At 39.0% G+C, this 24,178-nt stretch overlaps 2 protein-coding genes across 4 annotated transcripts in view; both read right to left on the reverse strand.

The window, feature by feature from the left end:
- Positions 1-1,861: 1,861 nt before the first annotated feature.
- On the reverse strand, positions 1,862-9,690 carry LOC132499846 (putative uncharacterized protein C6orf183). The gene is made up of 4 exons (XM_060114544.1): positions 9,609-9,690; positions 9,154-9,264; positions 2,614-2,692; positions 1,862-1,959 (listed from the first exon to the last, which is right to left on the reverse strand). The coding sequence occupies exons 1-4, from the start codon at positions 9,669-9,671 to the stop codon at positions 1,862-1,864; spliced, it is 351 nt and encodes a 116-aa protein (XP_059970527.1). The 5' UTR covers positions 9,672-9,690.
- A 6,160-nt stretch (positions 9,691-15,850) lies between these two features.
- Positions 15,851-24,178, reverse strand: part of CEP57L1 (centrosomal protein 57 like 1) — a 70,387-nt gene continuing 62,059 nt past the window's right edge. For all 3 annotated transcript variants that reach the window (XM_060114672.1, XM_060114671.1, XM_060114670.1), the window contains one exon: positions 15,851-16,294. The gene's annotated coding sequence lies outside the window, so the exon portion shown is untranslated. The remainder of the gene's footprint in view (positions 16,295-24,178) is intronic.

Consider the following 24,178-nt stretch of genomic DNA (forward strand, 5'->3'; position numbering starts at 1 on the left):
CAAATTAAAAAAAAAGATATAACTTTTTGGTATATAGAGAAATTTCAAGCAAGATCAGGTGACAAAACAGCACATGTGCAAAATCACAATCTTCATTTTTCCACATTTCCCAAGGGGAAAGAAGACTTCTTACCTGAAATGCTGGTATTCATAGAGCCTGGAGATGCAGAACCCTGGATGTCAGGGTCAATGTCATTGACAGGGACCTTTTCATTTTCCTGACCAACCTTGGGGACTTCGTCAACAGCTACACTCAGCACTTGGGAGATGGGCAAATACTGGAGGGCCTACAGAAGGGGACAACCAAGAGGTCACACATCAACTCAGTTCTCACAGAAGCTTCCTGACTTTGTTTCAGGAGAGCCCTTGACTTTGTAGAGGAGGAAGGAGGTGGAAGTGGGCCTCAGTAACTTGCCCAATCATGAAAGGTAAATCTGAAGCTGGGGGACCTGGTGATATCACCACCTCTAAGTGGCCTTAACCTCTAGGCAGGTCTACATTGATCAACCACCCATAATGGACAAGGCGTCGTGTGAGGTGCTACAGATACAAAGATAAATAAGATATGGACCAAATTCAAAGAGTTCAGAGTTTAGTGGGGGACCCAGGACTTATGAGCAGATCATTACTATCATTACTATACCATGTGACAGGGGAGAGATGATTCAGAGGTAGACCCCACAGTGACTGATTGGGGAAGGGATGATGTCAGGATGATGGCCAGGTTTCGTGGTTGGTTTTATCAGTGAGATGAGGTATAGAGGAGTAAGAAAAGATTAGGTGGCAAAACAGTAATCTTTCTAAAACAAACACGTGGTCACGTCACTGCTTTCTGATGCCTCTATCTTGTGTTAGGGCTTCTCCTCTGTGACTCTCTTTACTCTGTGATTATACTTACCACACTGTATTTAAGTTGACTATTTACTTGCCCTTTTTCCTACCATCCTGTGACCCACTTACTTTTCAGCAAAGATTATATATTCCCTACATGGCCCAGGATATGTACCTGGCATAAATTAGACCCTCACTAGATGTTGCTGAATAAAAAAGTGGATCTACATTAGACAGCATAAATCCAGAACAAGAGGATGAAAACAAGAACTTATAGCGTGAATATGAAATAGTTTAACAGAAACATCTTTGAGAAAGCTAAATGGAGTAATTTCATTAGAGCAAGGTTCCAAAAGAAAAAAGTTTCAAAGGTCTCAAAGAAAAAAGCTAGTGACCCATTATTTTCTTGTCATTTGTAAGGCAGATGGAACATAGAAACTGAAAATCCAAAACTAAGTGAGAGGTGTGAGAAAACAATGTGCTGCCCATCCTAGGAAGGCACTGCATCATCATATAACTGTTTCACGTACCTGCAGGTAGTGGTGAATAGTCTTGAGTGAGTGTAGGTGACACAATAACCAGTTTGTGTAAACAGTCAGGTCTTCCTGTGCCACTAAGTTAGGAGGATTGTTTTTTCCCATAAGGAAGTTTTCTCCCGCAACAGACAATCTATCAGCTCTCTGAAGGGCAACATTGTACTCCTGCATAATGCAGGCAACTTGTTTCTGTTTAAGAGAGATGCAAAGACAGAACTTGGTTATTTACAAGCCTTATTTCTTGTGTCATTTGCTTCCAAGTACAGTGTAATACTGTTTGGGAACCAAATAAGAGGCTTTTGGAATATCAAAATTCTTCCATATTTTGAATTTGACTGACAAGGACAGTGATCAATCACATTCTTAGGACTTTGAAGGAGAGTGACCCAGCAAAGAGTCAGCGCACAAGGATATTTAGTAACTGGAGTTGACTTCTTAGATTTTTACCTACAGCCTATGAAGAAAAATGTATTTTCTATAATATAAAGCTTGCTTCAAATCTCATTCTTAAAAATAGGTACCATATCTTCTGCCACAGGCAGAACTGGCAAGTAAAGGCAGCCACTAGTTTCCTTCCCATCTTTAGCTACCACTTTAAAAGAAATTGACAAGATACACTGTGGGAATGTAAACTGGTACATCTATTATGTAAACAGTATGGAAATTCCTCAAAAAATTAAAAACAGAACTACCATATGATCCAGCAATTCCACTTCTGGGTATACATCCAAAGAAAACAAAATCAGTATCTTGAAGAGATATCTGTATTCCCATGTTCAACTGCAGCATTATTCACAATAGCCAAGATATAAAAACCTAAGAGTCTGTTGATGGATGAATGGATAAAGAAGATGTGGTACATACACATATAATGGAGTATTAGTCAGCCATGAGGAAGAAAGGAATCCTAATATTTGTAACAACATGAATAAATATGGAAGACATTATGCTAAGTGGAATAAGCCAGAGAAAAAGATAAATACTGTATGGTATCCCTTGTATGTGGAAGCTGAAAAAAAAAAGTCGAACTCATAAAAGCAGAGAATAGAACAGTGGTAGCCAGGGGCTGGGGGGCTGGGGAAAAGGGGGAGATGTTGGCCAAAGGGTACAAATTTACAGTTATGTAGGATGAATAAGTCTAGAGATATAATGTACAAGCATGATGACTATACTTAATAATAGCCCATACGTTCTGTTCATGGGCCTCCTACCTTATAAAAAGGATAAAGTTGCTCCATGATCTTACTGTGAGGGCAAAATCTCTTCCACCTAAGCATGTGTAAATATTTACTCTGGGCCAGCTGGGTAATTCTCTCTGTATAATACTTTAACAACAACAAGAAAAATTAACACTTAACCACCATGTCATTTCTCAAGTCCTAAGATCCCTTAGGAAAGCAGCCCAACTTCTTTCTACCTTTCAAAATATTCCTATGTTTGTTTTCTGTGCTATGTCTAGGATTTTTTAGGAACAACCTGGAGGAATGAGATTACTTCATGTTTGTGGAACTGGAAGTCTCAAAAGGCCATTTTTTAAGCATTTGCTTAGTTTACTATCTGGAGTCTCCCCCAGGTTGTCAAAAGTCATGAATCTTGTACTTCAACAATTTACAACCTAGACTCTGCCCTGAATAGATGCATAGTAAGATACATAAACAGGTGAATCAAATGCATACATAATAAGAGGAAATAATGGCACCCCAAATTTTTATAGGGCTTCATGGTTTACAGAGTACTTTCTACATATCTATATATACATATATATTCTTATACATTTACTAATTACATGTATACATTTACTATTTAAAACATATTACTTTATAAATAAATATATATAACTCAACGATGTTGCAAGGTGGGTGGAGTACATATTGTTATTAAAAAAAAAAATAAAGGCTGTTTGGTCTAGATTCTTACCAAAGGTGGAAAGAAAAAATGAACACTTAGAATACAATTATAACAGGAAGACTGGATTAAATCTTAAGAAGGCGTATAATGGGAAAATAAGTCTGATTGTTTTGGAAAGATGTATTTTCTACATGAAGATAATAAAATTGAGAAACCTGTCGCAAAATTGATTTGGAGAGATAAGCTCTCCAAGAGGGTGGGGAGGGAGGGGGGAACCGAGAAAAACAAAACAAAACCAAAAAAACCAAACCTGGTTCACCATTCAAATTTAAATGAAGCAAGCAGGCATTTTGCCATTCCAACAGATTGTAGTTTCATTTATCAGTTGGTGAACAATTTTAACAGTGACATAAAAGCCTATAAAATTATCTAAAGCTAAGCTTAAAAGTTTTCTTTTAAGCTGAAGTTTATGAGTCTAAAATACAAAGCACATTACAAGTGACATTACAGCTTCTAACCTTAGACCAAGAATTTTACTTATACTTAAAGGTAGTCAGATAAGCCAAATAAAATATTTTAAAATATTTTATTTCTGATAAAAATAATAGTGGCTATGATGGAATAAATAGGGCCAGACTTACCCTTCCATCATAAACAACTAGAAAATAGGACAAATTACACAAGGCAACTGTTTTCTGACATGGGACAACAGACAATGTAGGACTCTTGTCCTTGAGAGAAAGGAAAAAAATGAAATGAGCCCTGGTTTTCTGCCTGAAGAAGGCAGTTTTTGAACCATAGAGTAGGAAAGCAGAGCACGATGGTCTCTCCAAAATCAAGTTTGGGAAGCTGAGTCAGCTGGAGTTTGCAGGGCAGAGTACTGGAGAGGAGAAAGTTATGCAGAAAAAGGGCTCCAGAAATCTGCATAGAGATCCCTTTGAGTTTTTTGCTGACTATTAAGCCCTGAATACAGAGAGCAAAACTCCATGAGGCTGTGCAAAGAATAACTAACCAGGGAACTGTAAACTGAACATTTCTCAGAGTTCAAACAGGACTAGGAGATGTTCAAGTTTCAATCAGACAGGGTGAAGAGTCCTCACTGAATACCTGGGGTATTCAGCAGAGACATGAGAGGGGTGACAATTTAGTAAGAAAAATAAACTATCTTTAGAGTAAAGGTAACTCTAAACCTGCTCTAACAAAGCTTAAAAACCAAGCCTTGTAAGTGTGAAGCTGATCTAAAACTTAATTGCCCACCAGAATAAAGTCCAACATCTTTAAAGGAATACAAAAAAAAAATCAGCATTCAGTAATGTAAAACTGAAATGCCCAGTGTCCAAAAAAATTACTAGACATGCAAAGAAGCAGGAAAATATGACCCACAAGCAGGAGAAAAATTAATGAAGAGAAACAGACCCAGAAATGGCACCAGTGAGGAAATTAGCAAACAAGGACTTTAAAAGGGATTTTATTAATATACTCAGTATGTTCAAGAATTGAAAGGAAAATGTGACATAAGAAGAGAAATGAAAACTATTAAAAATAATGAAATAGGGACTTCCCTGGTAGTACAGTGGTTAAGAATCCACCTGCCAATGCAGGGGACATGGGTTCAAGCCCTGGCCTGGGAAGATCCCACATGCCGTGGAGCAACTGAGCCCGTGTGCCACAACTACTGAGCCTGAGTGCCACAACTACTGAAGCCTGCACACCTAGAGCCTGTGCTCCACAACAAAAAAAACCACTGCAGTGAGAAGCCTATGCACTGCAACAAAGAGTAGCCCCCGCTCACCGCAACTAGAGAAAGCCTGCATGCAGCGACAAAGACCCACCGTCGCCAAAAAAAATAAAATAAATAAATTTACATAAGAAAAATAATGAAATAGAACTTCTAGAAATGAAAGCTATAATATATGAAATAAAAAATTCATTGGGGGCTTCCCTGGTGGCGCAGTGGTTGAGAGTCCGCCTGCCGATGCAGGGGACACAGGTTCGTGCCCCGGTCTGGGAAGATCCCACATTCTGCGGAGCGGCTGGGCCCGTGGGCCATGGCCTCTGAGCCTGCGCGTCCGGAGCCTGTGTTCCGCAACGGGAGAGGCCACAGCAGTGAGGGGCCTGCGTACCGCAAAAAAAAAAAAAAAAAAAAAAAAAAAAAAAAAAAAATTCATTGGAACTGATTAACAGCAGATTAGACAGTGCAGAAGAAATGATTAGTAAACTTGAAGATACAGCAATAGAAACTATACAAAATGAAGCACTGGGGGAAAAAAGACAGAAAAAAATTTAACAGAGCCTCAATGACTTATGGAACAATATGAAGTAATTTAACATATATATCACTGGAGTCCCAGAAGGAGGGATAAAGATAGAAAATATATTTGGAGGAGGGACCTTCAAGATGGCCGGGGAGTACGACGTGGAGATCACCTTCCTCCCCACAAATACATCAAAAATACATCTACATGTGGAACAACTACAGAACACCTACAGAATGCTGGCAGAAGACCTCAGACTTCCCAAAAGGCAAGAAAATCCCCACGTACCTGGGTAGGGCAAAAGAAAAAAGAAAAAACAGAGACAAAAGAATAGGGACCTGCACCTCTGGGAGGGAGCTGTGAAGGAGGAAAAGTTTGCACACACTAGGAAGCCCATTCACTGGTGGAGATGGGGGGTGGGAGGTGGGGGAAGCTTCGGAGCCACGGAGGAGAGCGCAGCAACAGGGGTGCGGAGGGCAAAGCAGAGAGATTCCTGCACAGAGGACCGGTGCTGGCCAGCACTCACCAGCCCGAGAGGCTTGTCTGCTCACCCACCGGGGCGGGAGGGGGCTGGGAGCTGAGGCTCAGGCTTTGGAGGTCGGATCCCAGGGAGAGGACTGGGGTTGGCTGCGTGAACACAGCCTGAAGGGGGCTAGTCCGCCATAGCTAGCTGGGAGGGAGTCCAGGAAAAAGTCTGGACCTGCCTAAGAGGCAAGAGACCATTGTTTCGGGGTGCACGAGGAGAGGGAATTCAGAGCACCGCCTAAACAAGCTCCAGAGATGGGCGCGAGCCGTGTCTATTAGCGCAGACACCAGAAACGGGCATGAAAATGCTAAGGCTGCTGCTGCAGCCACCAAGAAGCCTGTGTGCAAGCACAGGTCACTATCCACACCTCCCCTCCCGGGAGCCTGTGCATCCCACCACTGCCAGGGTCCCGTGATCCAGGGACAACTTCCCCGGGAGAACACACGGCGTGCCTCAGACTGTTGCAATGTGATGCTGGCCTCTGCCGCCTCAGGCTCGCCCTGCATTCTGTACCCCTCCCTCCCCGCGGCCTGAGTGAGCCAGAGCTCCCTAATCAGCTGCTACTTTAACCCCGTCCTGTCTGAGCAAAGAACAGACACCCTCAGGTGACCTACATGCAGACGCAGGGCCAATCCAAAGCTGAATCCCAGGAGATGTGCGAACAAACAAGAGAAAGGGAAATTTCCCCCAGCAGCCTCAGGAGCAGCGGATTAAATCTCCACAATCAACTTGATGTACGCTGTGTCTGTGGAATACCTGAATAGACAACGAATATCCCAAAATTGAGGCAGTGGACCTTGGGAGCAACTTTAGACTTGGGGTTTGCTTTCTGCATCTAACTTGTTTCTGGTTTTATGTTTATTTTAGTTCAGTATTTAGAGTTTATTATCACTGGTAGATTTGTTTATTGATTTGGTTGCTGTCTTTTTTTTTAATATATGTATATTTTTTTCCTTTTTCTCTTTTTTTGAGTGTGTATGTGTATGCTTCTTTGTGTGATTTTGTCTGTATAGCTTTGCTTTCACCATTTGTCCTAGGGTTCTGTCTGTTTGGTTTTTTTTTTTTTTTTTGTATAGTTTTTAGCGCTTGTTATCATTGGTGTATTTGTTTTTTGGTTTGGTGGCTCTCTTCTTTCTTTTTTTATTACTTTTTTATATTTTATTTTTAATAATTTTTAAATTTTTAATTTTAATAACTTTATTTTATTTTTTCTTTCTGTCTTTTTTTTTTCTCCCTTTTCTTCTGAGCCAAGTGGCTGACAGGTTCTTGGTGCTCTGGCCAGGTGTCAGATCTGAACCTCTGAGGTGGGAGAGCCGAGTGCAGGACATCGGTCCACCAGAGACCTCCCATCCCCAAGTAATATCAATCGGCGAAAGCTGTCCCAGAGATCTCCATCTCAACGCTATGACTCAGCTCCACTCAACAACAAGCAAGCTACAGTGCTGGACACCCTATGCCAAACAACCAGCAAGACAGGAACACAACCCCACCCATTAGCAGAGAGGCTGCCAAAAATCATAATAAGTTCACAGACACCCAAAACACACCACCGGACGCGGTCCTATCCACCAGAAAGACAAGATCCAGCCTTATCCACCAGAACACAGGCACCAGTCCCCTCCACCAGGAAGCCTACACAACCCACTGAACCAACCATACCCACTGGGGGCAGACACCAAAAACAACAGGAACTACGAACCTGCAGCCTGCGAAAAGGAGACCCCAAACACAGTAAGTTAAACAAAATGAGAAGACAGAGAAATATGCAGCAGATGAAGGAGCAAGGTAAAAACCCACCAGACCAAACAAATGAAGAGGAAATAGGCAGTCTACCTGCAAAATAATTCAGAGTAATGACAGTAAAGATGATCCAAAATCTTGCAAATAGAATGGAGAAAATACAAGAAACGTTTAAGAAGGACCTAGAAGAACTAAAGAGCAAACAAACAATGATGGACAACACAATAAATGAAATTAAAAATTCTCTAGAAGGAATCAATAGCAGAATAACTGAGGCAGAAGAATGGATAAGTGACCTGGAAGATAAAATAGTGGAAATAACTACTGCAGAGCAGAATAAATAAAAAAGAATGAAAAGAATTGAGGACAGTCTCAGAGACCTCTGGGACAACATTAAATGCACCAACATTCGAATTATAGGGGTCCCAGAAGAGGAAGAGAAAAAGAAAGGGACTGAGAAAATATTTGAAGAGATTACAGTTGAAAACTTCCCTAATATGGGAAAGGAAACAGCCAATTAAGTCCAGGAAGCACAGAGAGTCCCATACAGGATAAATCCAAGGAGAAACATGCCAAGACACATATTAATCAAACTATCAAAAATTAAATACAAAGAAAAAATATTAAAAGCATCAAGGGAAAAGCAACAAATAATATACAAAGGAATCCCCATAAGGTTAACAGCTGATCTTTCAGCAGAAACTCAGAAGGGACTGGCAGGACATATTTAAAGTGATGAAAGGGAAAAACCTACAACCAAGATTACTCTACCCAGCAAGGATCTCATTCAGATCCAACAGAGAAATTAAAACCTTTACAGACAAGCAAAAGCTAAGAGAATTCAGCACCACCAAGCCAGCTTTACAACAAATGCTAAAGGAACTTCTCTAGGCAGGAAACACAAGAGAAGGAAAAGACCAACAATAACAAATCCAAAACAATTAAGAAGATGGTAATAGGAAAATACATACTGATAACTACCTTAAATGTAAATGGATTAATTTTAGGCAATTCCAATTTTTTTCACTTTTATTATAATGCTGCAATAATAATCTTTATGGAAAATCTTTCCCCCCAGGTTGTGAGTTATTTTCTTAAGAGAGATTTCCAGAATCTTCCCTAGGTCAGCCAACAGTTTTTGAGGTCTGTGACTATCTTAGTCAATGTTGTATTGCTTCATAATACCAGCAAAGGGAGTAACTAGTAGAAACTTAGTCAATTGTTTAGTGACTGTAACTAAGCTGAACTTAAATGGTGTGGGTCTCTAACAAAGAAGAGCATATATTAACCAAGTTCTGCAAACCACACATATAGAGAAAATCCTACCCTGGCCAGAGGACATACCAGAAAGCCAGCTTTGTTCATACATTTCTACCAAATTCCAGATCTACTTTTCAAATTGCAAAATGACTCTTACCTGCAACAGAAGCAAAGGTAAATTTTCAGGAGTGTACTCACTCCTTAGGCAGCTCTCTAGCTCCCTCTGCATTACATCTGCTTGAATAACAAGGGGTTTTGACTCAGCCACCTGAACCCGGGGTTGGGGGTGTGGGGAACGGAGTAAGCAAACAAAAGGAAAGAAGGAAATAAAACTATGTGTCTATGACAGAAAATGGCATATAATTTCTGATAGTTTTTATACAACACACTACTCTAAAGTTTAAAACACTACAAAAATCAGATATCTCCAAAGAAGTATTGGCCTGCTCTGATCCAGCAGTGAGCTGAATATTGGGCTGTTCTGTCTTTGTAACCACTGTCAATAAGATCAGCTGTTTGTTTGCAAAAATAAGCTTTCCCTGCTAACAGTTTCCAACAAGTTAGCAAATTCTAATTTACTGTTGTGTTGAAATAGCCCACTGTTCTACTCACCTGTAAAGTTTTCTTTAGAGCCAGTTGCCTTTCTCTTCTAAAGTAAGAAATGTCCTTTGGCATTCAAACAGATCTGCAGAACGTTTTATGCAATAGAAGCTGTAATTATAGAAGCTATAATAAACCAGATTAAAGATAGGCCCTGATTAATCTGTAACTCCACAACTGCTCATTTCTAAATAAGTATATTGTATTATACTGGAATGTTGGGGGCATGTAAAGGCCACAGGCTTCTGTCTTAGTCAGAATCTCTCTTGTGTACACCTCATGCCGGTTAAACCTTTTCCTGGGCCGGTTTTTCTCTCCTTCTCATACAAACATAGTCTTTCCTCTACCCCGATTTACCTCTTTATTTCTGACAATAGTAAGGATGTTTCTTTCCCCCACCCATATTTCCTTCAGTAACCACATTTCTAACAACTACTGTGCTTATCTGACCTCTATCTTACCGTAGCTGACACATAAAATCATTATTTAATAATTTATACAAAATGTTTTTATTTTTGTGCTCTTGCTCAGTTATCTAGAGGGTGAAAATGACCCTTAAATATCAAACATGAAATACTTTGGAAATTATTTTCACCAAACTTTCTGCTTCAGAAAAATTATTTATCCTTAGGAAAAGCATAGCAGAAGTGCCTGCTTAAGCACACTCTGACTGCTGTCCAAGCCCAATCATGAGGAAGTTGTTTGCACCAAAGGCTCTGACATGAGGAGGTACAAGCAGCACTGCCTGGGGCCTGATAAGAGGTTGGATCCTGGGTCAGGAAGAGGAGCACTCTCCCCATTGGGTGTAAGATACACCCCAAGGCTTGGCAGCTTTGGGAACATTGCAACCATGGAGCAGATGTTACTTCCTTAAGATGGGACTTCGGGAACACTGGCAAGGGAGCCACAGGAGATAGTTCTGGAACACACGTGAGAAACCACCTTGAGATCTGAGGGGGATTGTAGTCAGTAAAGTATGGTTAATGTTCACATGACTGTTATCAGTCCCCATGGATAAGTTTTAAGGGAAGATGAAAATAGACTTGCCAGCAGTTCACCCCACTGGAGGCAGTGGTCCTGTGAAACGAACACCAGGTTGACAGTCAGGAGGTCCCTCAGCCACATGAGGCTAAGCAACCCAGTGATCCATTTGTGTTGAATTCACAACTGCAGTTGGAATAATGCCTTCCCTTATCTCCTCATGTCTTGGGTTTTTTGTTTTTTTTTTTTGCAGTACGCGGGCCTCTCACTGTTGTGGCCTCTCCCGTTGTGGAGCACAGGCTCCGGACGCACAGGCTCCGGACGCGCAGGCTCAGCGGCCATGGCTCACGGGCCTAGCCGCTCCGTGGCATGTGGGATCTTCCCAGACCAGGGCACGAACCCGTGTCCCCTGCATTGGCAGGCGGACTCTCAACCACTGCGCCATCAGGGAAGCCCCATGTCTTGGTTTTGATGGAAAAAAGACACAAGCTCTGAAAGGGTAAAAGCATTAATAAATCAAAGGTATAACTTCTGTGATTACTGGGTACCTGAATTCTGGCTGCAGCCTCATGGAGGTGGAGAACCAGTAACCACCTAGAAAGGGGACCAGCTACTAAAGGCAGTCAGAGAAACAGAAGAAACCCATCCCTTCCCTGCCCTTTGGTCTTCTAATTCTTTGGCATGCTGGGAGATTGTGTGGGGTTCTGGGTTTAGTTCTCTGACCCACTCTTGCTCAGGCCATGCTCAGACCATGCCTTTCCTCTCAGTTAACCTCAAAGTGTCTGTGAATGACCTAAAAGAGATTGGTGAACATGGTATGTACATCAAGCCAAAAAAGGAGATTCACTCATTTGTTTATCAACATACATCAACATACATTCATTCATCTATGCATTCGGCAAGCATCTGTGAAGCACTTAACAACCACAAAGACCTGGGCTTATGGGGGCAAGATGAGGGAAAGAATGGGAAAGAAGGAAGGAAGCTAGGAAGGGAAGAAGGAAGGGAGGGAGGGTGGAAGGAAAGATGACTAAGGCACAGTTATCCTCCAGTTCTCAATAGATTTTGTAGTCTAGTAGGAAATGAGAATTCTAAAGTTATTATCAGGAGTGGATATTTTCCATGGACTCCAGGACCAAGCACAACACCTGGCAAACAGAAGGTGATCAATAAATGTTTGTTGGATTAATAGTTAGATTCTTCAGGTCCAGTGTTTGGTGGTTTTGGGGAGTGGAGAAATACAGGTATCCAGAGATTTCCCATCACTCTGTCCTAAAAGGGACTTCAGGAAACCTTTCTTACCACAATCCACAGTGGGCAGCCCCTTGCCTGACACTCTGACGTTTAAGTTTTAACAATATCAACACTTGATCTTTGCATGGTGTTTTACAGTTTTCAGAATGCCTTAGCGTGCATGATCTCAACTGACCTTTGTAAGGTAGGCAAGGTACATATTTTTAACCTTTCAAATAAAGGAACAAAAGCTGGGAGAAATTATGACTTGCATGGTTCCATTCCCTTTCTACTTCATCACACAGTCCTTGATCTGCTTCATATACCTCGGGGCTTTAAATACCAAATTATAAAATACACTAAATACTGGTTCTTCAGAATCATCTTTGGAAGGAGGTACTAATGTACCTATTTCCTGCTTCTTCTCCAGATCTTCCCTCTCCAACCTTCACCATCCACATGTGTTTACTTAGCTACTCAACCTAAAAGGGTCCTTATAACTGCTCCTCTTGATCAACTGTGGCAGTAGCAGAAACAGAGGAGTTTGAATGTCCTGGGCCCATGAGGGCTGACCTGGCTACCCTGTCTCTCTAAAAGAATTTGATTGCTATTGTTGGCAGCATTTACCTATAGAATAGCTCCTAAAAGAACATAATTTTGCAGAATTCATTATCAAACACCTCCCATTATTTTCGTTTTGAAATTTCTCATCAAAATCAAGGTCAAATTCAGTTAAAATATCATTGGAGAAAATGAGATTTCATTGACTATGATTTGTATAGTAGCTTCTGGAACTTTAAGACAATGATATTTGTGAGATGTAAGAGCACTTTTTCTTTTTCCTTGGTAGCACATTGCCTCTAAATGCCTTGACAATTCTAGAATATAGGAAAACCTTAGGGGCAGCAGTTAAGTCTGAGCTTGCGATGATGCCAATTGTCCAAGTAAAAAGGAGAGGGGGTGGGCTTCCCTGGTGGCGCAGTGGTTGAGAGTCCGCCTGCCGATGCAGGGGACACGGGTTCGTGCCCCGGTCCGGGAAGATCCCACATGCCGCGGAGCGGCTGGCCCCGTGAGCCATGGCCACTGAGCCTGCGCATCCGGAGGCTGTGCTCCGCAACGGGAGAGGCCACAATAGTGAGAGGCCCGTGTACCGCAAAAAAAAAAAAAAAAAAAGGAGAGGGGGTTCTGATGGAGACTATGGGATGAGAGTAGGGGTTAAAGCCCCTGAAGACCATGCCTTCACGCTGCCATTATTTACCTGTAAGCTCAATGAGTTGACCCCTGAAGAGTCCCCTGTTCTTTTGTCTCAGACTTCAGTTCTGTCAATTGCACAGCCAGTTCTTTTTCCAACACCTGGATCCTTTCTGTGGAAGCAATCTTATAACCTTCATCCATGGTTTGCATTTACTAATTTTCTGATCCCTGAAAAAAAGAGAGAACAAAACTTGTGGCCAACTTCCTCAGTGACCATTAACCAGTACATGGGACTTTGTCTATCATTGTCCAAGAAATCATGTCAGTTTTGTCGAAATGTATGCTTTTGTAATTTGGAGAAACAGCTGGACCAGACTGCTGTCATTTATGAGTTAATTGCCATTTGGTAAATAGTAGAGAAAACATAACATAGGTTAGAATATCCATTGACCATCTTTGTTCAGCCCAGCTCACCTTTAGAAACATCTCTGTTCCAGCTTTGACTGTGAGGGTTTATTAAATGAGTTTGCATCCACCCTGCCTGACTTCTGTAGCCTTCATAAAGGCTGTAAAGGGGATTACACAGTAAACGTTATGAGTGGTGGTTACTGCTGCTTTCTAATATCACTTCAGCTGGAACAAACAATAGGTGTGCGCAGGATCCCTCTACTTGCCTAAAGTATATCTCCATAAGCCTTTCTGAAGGCATGAGCTTCTGACCACGGGTAACAGACTGAGGGTGCAGGTCTGTGTCGCATGACCATGATCCATGTACTTTTGGGTTTGGAAGAAAATCACACTTAACGCATTTGAATGTGTTTTCTTAATTCTGAATGCTGCTATCTGTCATATAGCTTTTACAATGAAATAGAATAGTTGATAACCACCTCCTACCCCCACTGCCACCTCAGTTCACAGCCTGTCAGATTCAACACAATTGTTTGCTAAGTACTTAGTGTCAATATTTTAATGAACAACATAGATTAACTTCATGACCCAGAATGAGACCCACGAATTGCAGGAGATTCAGTAGATGATGTGTTTCTTGTGCTACTGCTGCCCTCATCTGTCCTGGACGAGAAGGGGTAAAGTCACAAGAAGGGGTAAAATATTTAAACTTTCCTTTCTTCCTTTGACATTTCTAAGATTTTCATTTTCAGAGGTATTTCATTTTCTCAAGTTACTCTGCTGCCTTTTCAACAAATAGGAAAGATGTAGAGATGTTTTGTGTAGAGGCTACCTTTGGGAGCCTATTCATTCTTTTTATAAATACTAAAAATGGAAATGAGCATTGTGTTCAGACTAGGTTGTGAACCTGCAGAGTTATAAATCTGTCATGTTTGGCACACTGCTGGAGCTCAATAAAATGCACTGTTGTTGTTCTCAGCAAAAGTAAAATGTTGTTTTGAAAAATATTTGCCACTTGGCAGTGTCCTTTCAAGTTGGGCAAACAGTTACACAGCTGCCTTAACAGCTGCATTCCAACCAGCAGCCAAGAGGGGCAGCAACACAGACTTGACATTCTTCTCCCAAAGGATGGATATTCTGCCCTTATTTCCTGATCACTTTCAACACTTCACAGCTCAGAAATGAGAACATTTAATCCTGCATCATTTAGCTTGTTACACAGTCAAGTACAGTATTCACAAAATTAACATAAGGAGAGGTTGGTCTTTGCCAACTGTCCATGAAATGCATCCAACCCAGAGGAATCCATGCCTGCTGAGCACTCATGGCTAGTGTTAAAGAGACAAACAACTGTTTATTTATTTATTTATTTATTTAACGTTTTTATTGGAGTATAATTGCTTTACAATGGTGTGTTAGTTTCTGCTGTATAACAAAGTGAATCAGTTAAACGTATACATATGTCACCATATCTCTTCCCTCTTGCGTCTCCCTCCCTCCCACCCTCCCTATCCCACCCATCTAGCTGGTCACAATTCACCGAGCTGATCTCCCTGTGCTATGAGACTTCTTCCCACTAGCTATCTATTTTACATTTGGTAGTGTATATATGTCCATATATAAACTACCACTCTCTCACTTTGTCCCAGCTTACCCTTCCCCCTTCCCATGTCCTCAAGCCCATTCTCTAATAGGTCTGCGTCTTTATTCCCATCTTGCCCCTAGGTTCTTCATGACCATTTTTTTTTTTTTAGATTCCATATATATGTCTTAGCATACGGTATTTGTTTTTCTCTTTCTGACTTACTTCACTCTGTATGACGGGCTCTACGTCCACAACAGTTTATTTTGGGAGGGGGAAAAATGGGTTCCATTTATTGAGCACCTACTCTGCGTGAGACAGGAACTGGGCCCTCATTTAACGTCTCAGAAAAGAGATTCTCAAGAATTGTTTCAATAGTGTCTTTTAAAAAATAAATACATTTAATTAACTATCGACTATAAACAAACAAACCAACCCCCCCCCTTTTTAAAGTGGGTTTAAAAAGTGGTACAATCTAAGCTCTAAGGAAAAGATGGTAAGATTAGCTTGAGTAGGGTTTGAGGGTGTTTAATAGGTAAAGTGGGCTTCAATGGAGTTAAAGCAGGAATGTTTAGAAGAGAAATAATGAATAACTTTAGAGTCTTATAGGGAAATGTATAATGCATGTCAAAAACTTCAAAGTGACTACCAAAAGAATGGAAATGCAACACAGAACTTCCCAAACAAGCAGGGGTGAGGGATAGGAAATGGGTCTTTTAAATCCAGTAGAGGGCAGGAAAAGAGAAAAAAGGAAACAAAAAGAAGTATGGTAGAAATAAGTTCAAATATATCAGTAACTATAATAAATGTAAATGGATAAAGCCCATCTATCAAAACACATAAATCACCACAGTTCTGAACATTTTAAAATTTCCTAAAATTTGGGAATGCGATGGGTACCAAAATAAAACAATGATTTTTATTCTAGTAAATGCTAGAAGAGAATTTAAACTGTAAGCAAGCGGGCCCTGTATCACCATGGGGCAATTCAATCTTCTTCACAAAGATCCGCAAGGTACTCCATAACTGCCCTGGGTAAACCATTTTTGATACTTGCTCATCTTTTTTTTTTGCTGTACACGGGCCTCTCACTGTTGTGGCCTCTTCCGTTGCGGAGCACAGGCTGCGGACGCACAGGCTCAGCGGCCATGGCTCACGGGCCTAGCCGCTCTGCGGCATGTGGGATCTTCCCAGAGCAGGGCACGAACCCGTGTCCCCTGCATCGGCAGGCGGACTCTCAACCACTGTGCCACCAGGGAAGCCCTATGCTTGGTCATCTTTTATCACCAACATGTTCTTCCTGTGTACAAATGAAATTTCTCCTGTTACACATTATACACCATCTTCTGGATCAGTAGGGTAAGACTATTTTAACAAAAAGACACAGTCATCAGTGGCTTAAAGAAAAAAATTGTTTAAATGTGTCTAATGTAATGTGTTTGGTAAATGTGTGTAAACTGTCTGCTCCTCTTGGACATTCAAGGACCCTGGTTCCTTCCAAGTCAGTTCCACCATCCCCTAGGCATTTTTCAGACAAACACATTAGTGTTTTCTCTTCAGTGTGGCTACAGAACATGACCTTTAGTTGGGTGAGGGGACACACAAGACATATATTTGATCTTCTGAATTGGATAACCTGCATCTACTTCTAGTTTACCGAGAGCTTTGTTTTGTTTTTCTTGAATGAGTATTGAATTGTGTCAATTGCTTCTTCAGCATCTATTAAGGTAGCCATGTGATTTTCCTCATTTATTTTTTAATGTGGTGAATTTCACAGATTTTCTATTGTTAATACGAAACTGCTTTCTTGGAATAAATCCCACTTGACAATGATCTGTTATCCTTTTTTTTTTTTTTTAAAGAAAAATGGACTCATTTTGCTACTATGTTGTTTAGGATTTTTGCATTTATGTTCATGAGAACAATTGGCCTGTCATTTTCTTAAAATGTTCATGTCAGGTTTTGGTATCAAGATTATACTACCCTCTTCAAAAAATGTTGTGAACTGTTCCTTTCTCCTCTATATTCCTAGAAAGTTTAAGGTTGGTATTATTTCTTCCTTAAATGTTTGGAATAATTCACCTGTGAAACATCTCAGCCTGAAATTTTCTTTATGGGAGGGTTTTAAATTACAGATCCAACATTTTTAACAGATTATGATTATTCACATTTTTGTTTCTTTTTTGTATTCATTTTAATATTTTTTAAAAGAGCATTTCATCTAAGTTGATTTTTTTGGTGTAAGGTTATTCATAATATCCTTTTATATTATATTTTTACAGCTATGTTGAGATATAATTAATACACCATACAATTAACCTGCTTAAAGTGAACAATTCAATGATTTTTAGTGTATTCACAGTGGTGCAACCATCACAATTCATTTTAGAACATTTTTATCATCCCAAAAAGAAACCCCATATCCATTAGCAGTCTCTCCCCATTTTTCTCTAAGCCACTCCACCCCCCAGCTACAGGCAAGCACTAACTTACTTTCTATCTTTATAGATTTGCCCATTCTGGAAACTTTATATAAATGGAATCATATAATACATGGTCTTTTGTGACTGGCTTCTTTTATTTCCCATAATGTTTTCAAAGTTCATCCACGTTTTAGCATGCATCAGTATATCAGTCCTTTTTTATGGCTGTATATTATTCCATTGTGTGCTTATACCACTTTTGTTTACTGGTTCATCAGTTGGTGGAAATTTGGGTTGTTTCCAGTTTTTGGCTATTATAAATAATGTTGCTATAAATATTCAAGTCAAAGTTTTTGCCAGACTCTTTTCCAAAGCAGGGGCACCATTTCATAATCCCATCAGCATTGTAGGAGGGTTCTAATTTCTCTACATCCTTGTCAACACTTGCCACCTTTCTTTTTTACTTTAGCCATTCTAGGGGATGTGAAGTTGTATCTCACTGTGGTTTTGACTTGCATTTCCTTAATGGCTAATGATGTTGAGTATCTTTTCATGTACTTATTGGTCATTGGTATATCTTCTTTGGAGAAATGTCTATTCAGATTCTTTGTCCTTTTTTTTTTTTTTTTTGCAATACGCGGGCCTCTCACCGCTGTGGCCTCCCCCGTTGCGGAGCACAGGCTCCAGACGCGCAGGCTCAGTGGCCATGGTTCACAGGCCCAGCCGCTCCGCAGCATGTGGGATCTTCCCAGACCGGGGCACGAACCCGCGTCCCCTGCATCGGCAGGCAGACTCTCAACCACTGCGCCACCAGGGAAGCCCTCTTTGTCCATTTTTAAATTGAGTTTTTTGGTTCTTTATTGATGAGTTGTAAGTGTTCTTCACATATTCTAGATACATGTTCTTTATCAGATATGTGACTTGCAAATATTTTCTCCCATTCTGTGGGTCATCTTCTCACTTTGTTGATGTTGCCCTTTGAAGCCCTTTATCTTTTTTTAAAAATATCTTTATTGGAGTATAATTGCTTTACAATGGTGTGTTAGTTTCTGCTGTATAACAAAGTGAATCAGCTATACATATACATATATCCCCATATCTCCTCCTTCTTGTGTCTCCATCCCACACCCCCATCCCACCCCTCTAGGTGGACACAAAGCACTGAGCTGATCTCCCTGTGCTATGTGGCTGCTTCCCACTAGCTATCTATTTTACATTGGTACTGTATGTGTCCATATACACACTACTACTCTCTCACTTTGTCCCAGCTTACCCTTCCCCCCGCCATGTCCTCAAGTCCATTCTCTACGTCTGTGTCTTTATTCCTGTCCTGCCTCCAGGTTCTTCAGAGCCACTATTTTTTTTTTTTTAGATTCCATATATATGTGTTAGCATACGGTATCTGTTTTTCTCTTTCTGACTTACTTCACTCTGTATGACAGTCTCTAGGTCCATCCACCTCACTACAAATAACTCAGTTTTGTTTCTTTTTATGGTTGAGTAATACTCCATTGTATATATGTGCCACATCTTCTTTATCCATTCATCTGTCGATGGACACTTAGGTTGCTTCCATGTCCTGGCTATTGTAAACAGAGCTGCAATGAACATTGTGGTACATGATTCTTTGTGAATTATGGTTTTCTCAGGGTATATGCCCACTAGTGGGATTGCTGGGTCGTATGGTAGTTCTATTTTTAGTTTTTTAAGGAACCTCCATACTGTTCTCCATAGCGGCTGTATCAATTTACATTCCCACCAACAGTGCAAGAAGGTTCCCTTTTCTCCACACCCTCTCCAGCATTCATTGTTTGTAGATTTTTTGATGATGGCCATTCTGACTGGTGTGAGGTGACACCTCACTGTAGTTTTGATTTGCATTTCTCTAATAATTAGTGATGTTGAGCATCCTTTCATGTGTGTGTTGGCAATTTATCTTCTTTGGAGAAATGTCTATTTAGGTCTTCTGCCCGTTTTTGGATTGGGTTGTTTGTTTATTTGATATTGAGCTGCATGAGTTGCTTGTAAATTTTGGAGATTAATCCTTTGTCAGTTGCTTCATTTGCAAACACTTTCTCGAACTCTGAGGGTTGTCTTTTCATCTTGTTTATGGTTTCCTTTGCTGTGCAAAAGCTTTTAAGTTTCACTAGGTCCCATTGGTTTATTTTTGTTTTTATTTCCATTTCTCTAGGAGGTGGGTCAAAAAGGATCTTGCTGTGATTTATGTCATGCAGTGTTCTGCCTGTGTTTTCCTCTAAGAGTTTTATAGTGTCTGGCGTTACATTTCGGTCTTTAATCCATTTTGAGTTTATTTTTGTGTATGTTGTTAGGGAGTGTTTGAAGCCCTTTATCTTTTTTTAAATTTTATTTTATTTGTTTTTTATACAGCAGGTTCTTATTAGTTGTCTATTTTATACGTATTAGTGTATATATGTCAATCTCAATCTCCCAATTCATCCCTCACCCCTCCACTTTCCCCCCTTGGCGTCCATATGTTTGTTCAGCCCTTTAGCTTTTTAATGTCTGTGGGATGTATACTGCTGTCTCCTTTTACATTCCTGATACTGATAATTTCTGTACTTGCTATTTTATCTTGATCAGTCTTATTAGGGATTTAATAATTTTATTAAACTTTTCAAATGACCCATATTTAGTTTTATCGTGTCTACTCTATGTCTGCCTTCTCTTTCATTGATTTCTGCTCATTGATTATTCATCTATTATTGATATTTATTTATATAATTTATTATACAAATTGAGCTATACCTATTGAATTATTTATTTATAACTTATTATTTACATATTTATTAGTTATTAAGAGTCATTTATTATACCATTTATTTTACTATCTTAAATTTAATTTGCTCTTCTTTTTCTAGCACTTGAGATGGAAGTTTAGATCATTAATTTTTTACCTGTCTTCTAAGATATGCATTTAAAGCTATAAACTTCTTTCTAAGCATTATTTTAGCTGCATTACCATTTTGGATGTTGTGTTTTCATTATTTATCATTTAAATGCCTTCTAGTTTCCATTGTGATTTCTTCTTTGACCTATAAGTTGTTTAGAAGTGGTTCTATATTTCTGTTATTAATTTCTAGTGTGATTGCACTATGTTCTGAGAACGTACCCTGCATGACTTCAATGTTTAAAAATATTTTAAACTTTCTTTATGGCCCAACATATGATCTATTTTGGTAAATGTTCCAAATACTCTTGAAAAGAATATATATTTGCTATTGTTGGGAATAGTGTTCTATTAGGTTAATTAGATCACATTTGTTCTTAATCTTTTATATCTGATTTATTGGTCTGATTTTTATGAGAAATTGAGACAGGTATATTAAAATCTTTGATAATAATTATGGATTTTTCTATTTCTTCATTTAGTTCTGACATTTTAGTTTTATATATTTGAAGCTATATTATGGCTGTATACAAATAGGATTGTAAATTTTTTTTCATTGAATTGAAACTTATCATTATGACATGTCCCTCTTCATCTCTAGTAATATTTCTTCAAGTCAAACTTACAAATTAGTAATATAGTCACAGAAGTTTTTTTTGTTTTGTTTTGTTTTTGTTTTGGGGGTTAGTATTTACATGGTATATCTTTTTAATCCTTTAAAATTATCTGTGTCTTTTTGTCTCTTCAGTCTGAAAATCTTTGTCTTTTAATTGGAGCACTGAGTTCATTTACATTTAATGTGATTACTGTTACAGATGGGTTTAAGTGCACAATCTTAACTATGTATTTTAGTGTGTATTTTATTCATTTTATTTATTTTTCTATTCGTTCTACCTATTTTTTTCCCTTTATTCTTCCCTTCCTTCATTACTCTGGATTAATCAAGTATTTTTATTATTCTGTTTTGGCTCTGCTATTAGGTTTTTAATTATACCCATTTTCTTTTGGTAGTTACCTATAGTTCTCAAATTTCAGTGTGCATCAGAATCACCTAAAGGACTTCTTCAAACATAGATTTCTGGGCCTCACCTCCAAAGTTTCTGATTTAGTAGGTCTGGGGGAAACCTGGAAATTTTCACTTCTAACAAATTCCCAGATGACGCTTATGCTGCTAAGTCAAAAGGCCACACTTTGATAGTTACTCCTCTAGATTCCAATATATATTGACTTATTACAGCCTACCTTAAGCTAGTAATTTTTGTTTTCATGGTGTCTTCCACTCTTAAAGCTAGCAACTTTTTTTTAGTCTTTTACTATCGAAATAAAAATCTTACAATGATTTAAGTCCACATAACTCCTTCCTACAATTCATGCAACTGTTTATTTTACGTCTACCCATAAACTCCACAATATTTTTATTTTTGCTACTTTGAAAGTCAATTAAAAATGTTTTACCCATATATTTCTCTTTCCTGCTGCTCTTCTTTCCTGAAGATCTGTGCTTCCATTTGAGTTCATTTTCCTTTAGCCTGAAGAACTTCCTTTCATATTTTTCATAGTGTGGGTCTGCTCCTGATGGATTCTCTCAGCTTTCATTTGTCTGAATAAATCTTTATTTCTACTATGATCTCTAAAGTTATTTTAATTGGACATAAAATGGAGGTTTTTTTTCTTTTAGTACTTTAAATATCTCTTGGCTTCCATATTTTCAGTAAAATAGTCATCTGCCCTACTGTTGCTTTTTGAAAAATTGCCTTGTTTTCTCTTGCTGCTTTTAAGATTTTATCTTTGTCAGCAGTTCAACTATCATATACTTAATTATGGTTTCCTTTGTATATATCCTTGTTGTGTATTGAGGTTCACTGAGCTTCTTTAATGTTTGGAATGATGTCTCTAGTCTCTATATCCACCTCTAGTGGATAGAGGTCAGGGATGCTAACTATCCTGCAAGGCACAGGAGAGCCCTCCCAAACAATAAATTATCTCCTTAAAATGTCAATAGTGCCAAGGTTGAGAAACCCTGCTCTAAAGAAAAATGAGATTATGTCTCTTAAATTTAATTGCATTCCTTTTTTGATTGGCTTACAGAGACTACGGAACACTTTTATAAATTTAAAATAGAGAACTCAAGTATTTTTAGAAAGGGAAGAAAACATCCAACTTTCATTGCTTTAAGTCTGTTGATTCTTAAAAAAATATTTCTCTTAATGAAGCCTATATGCAGAAGGAAAAAAAAACTTTTAGCTATGAGTTAAATTAATTGCCTTGTTTACAGGTTGACAAAATAAGTAATGCAATGTAAATTGACAGAGGAGAGAGAAATATTAATAAACTTTAGTACTTTTAAACTTAATCTGAAGAGCTCTTAAAAATTAAGCATAAAAAATAGAAATAGAAAATACGAAGTTCAAAAGTTTGTATTTCTAATCAAGGTGAACCCTTGAACAAATTCGACTAGCTTAATAATGCTGTCTTAAAACAACTATATGTCTCTTTCCTGATCTTATCACAATGTGAATTAAAATGTTAGCATACTAGTATAACTCATGAAAGGCTTGGGTTTGTTTCCACAAACCCAAAAAAGCCTAATTAATTAAACTTTATAGAAATTTTTCTAATTTCTAAACATTTTTTTTTTTTTGGCTGTACCTCTCAGCTTGTGGGATCTTAGTTCCCCAACCAGGGTTCAAACCCAAACACTTGGCAGTGAAATGGCTGAGTCCTAACCACTGGACTGCCAAGGAATTCCCTCTAATTCCTAAACTAATATTAAATTGAGTTAATCATTTAATTAATAATCCTTGGATACAAATTACATTATCTAAGCAAGTCATTTGTGGAGAATGAAATAAATACTGGGTCAACAAACATAGTTTTAACATACCCCTGGCTTTGCTTTTATACACTGTAAGTGACCATTAATTAATAGGTTGAAAAGATATATATGAGAAACTGAGATATGTTGGTATATTCCTTTTTAAGAAATGTAAAGGAATATTTATGTGTCTGTAAAGAGGTGTATGTACAAAATGATGACCTTTTATTTCCCATGATAAATATCATGGGAGAAGGAAATTGACTTTGTCTTAAAGTAAAATTGTCTGGTTGTGCCAGAATGTTAGCTAGATGTAAATGAATTTATTTATAAGATGAAGGAAAGACTTGTGAATCCTACTCTATAAAATATGGAGGGCATCCAAAAGAGTAGAACTAGAATTTGGATTTTCTTTTCTGTTAAATTGACAAATTAATCTTTGAGTATATGTCTACTTGGAACAAAAAGCAGTTAAAAAGTATTTAGTGCCCCAATAGCAGAGGTTTCTTGTATTACCAAAATACTCTTGAGAGCCTAACATTTTGTGCTTTTTTTTTTTTTTTTTTTTTTCTTTTTGCGGTATGTGGGCCTCTCACTGTTGTGGCCTCTCCCGTTGCGGAGCACAGGCTCCGGATGCGCAGGCCCAGCGGCCATGGCTCACGGGCCCAGCCGCTCCGCGGCATATGGGATCCTCCCAGACCGGGGCACGAACCCGTATCCCCTGCATCGGCAGGCGGACTCTTAACCACTGCGCCACCAGGGAGGCCCTCAAACCTCTTCCTCTTAGCATCATAATATCAAAGACAGCATCATTCTGAGTGCCTGTTGTCTGTGCCCGCAAAGAAACAAATTATAAAATACTGAAGTATTCTTAACTAGTGGTTATGTAAAATATGGTCACATATCCTTAAAAGATGAAACAGCAGAATAGCTGAACCGGTGCCTGAAACAGCAGTACCTGACCCAATATGCTCACTCCGGATGAGACCACATTATAAGGTTAATGTATTTTCATGAAATGTAATTATTAAATATTTA

Source organism: Mesoplodon densirostris, chromosome 12 (genome assembly GCF_025265405.1).
Source record: "Mesoplodon densirostris isolate mMesDen1 chromosome 12, mMesDen1 primary haplotype, whole genome shotgun sequence".
NCBI lineage: Eukaryota > Metazoa > Chordata > Mammalia > Artiodactyla > Ziphiidae > Mesoplodon > Mesoplodon densirostris.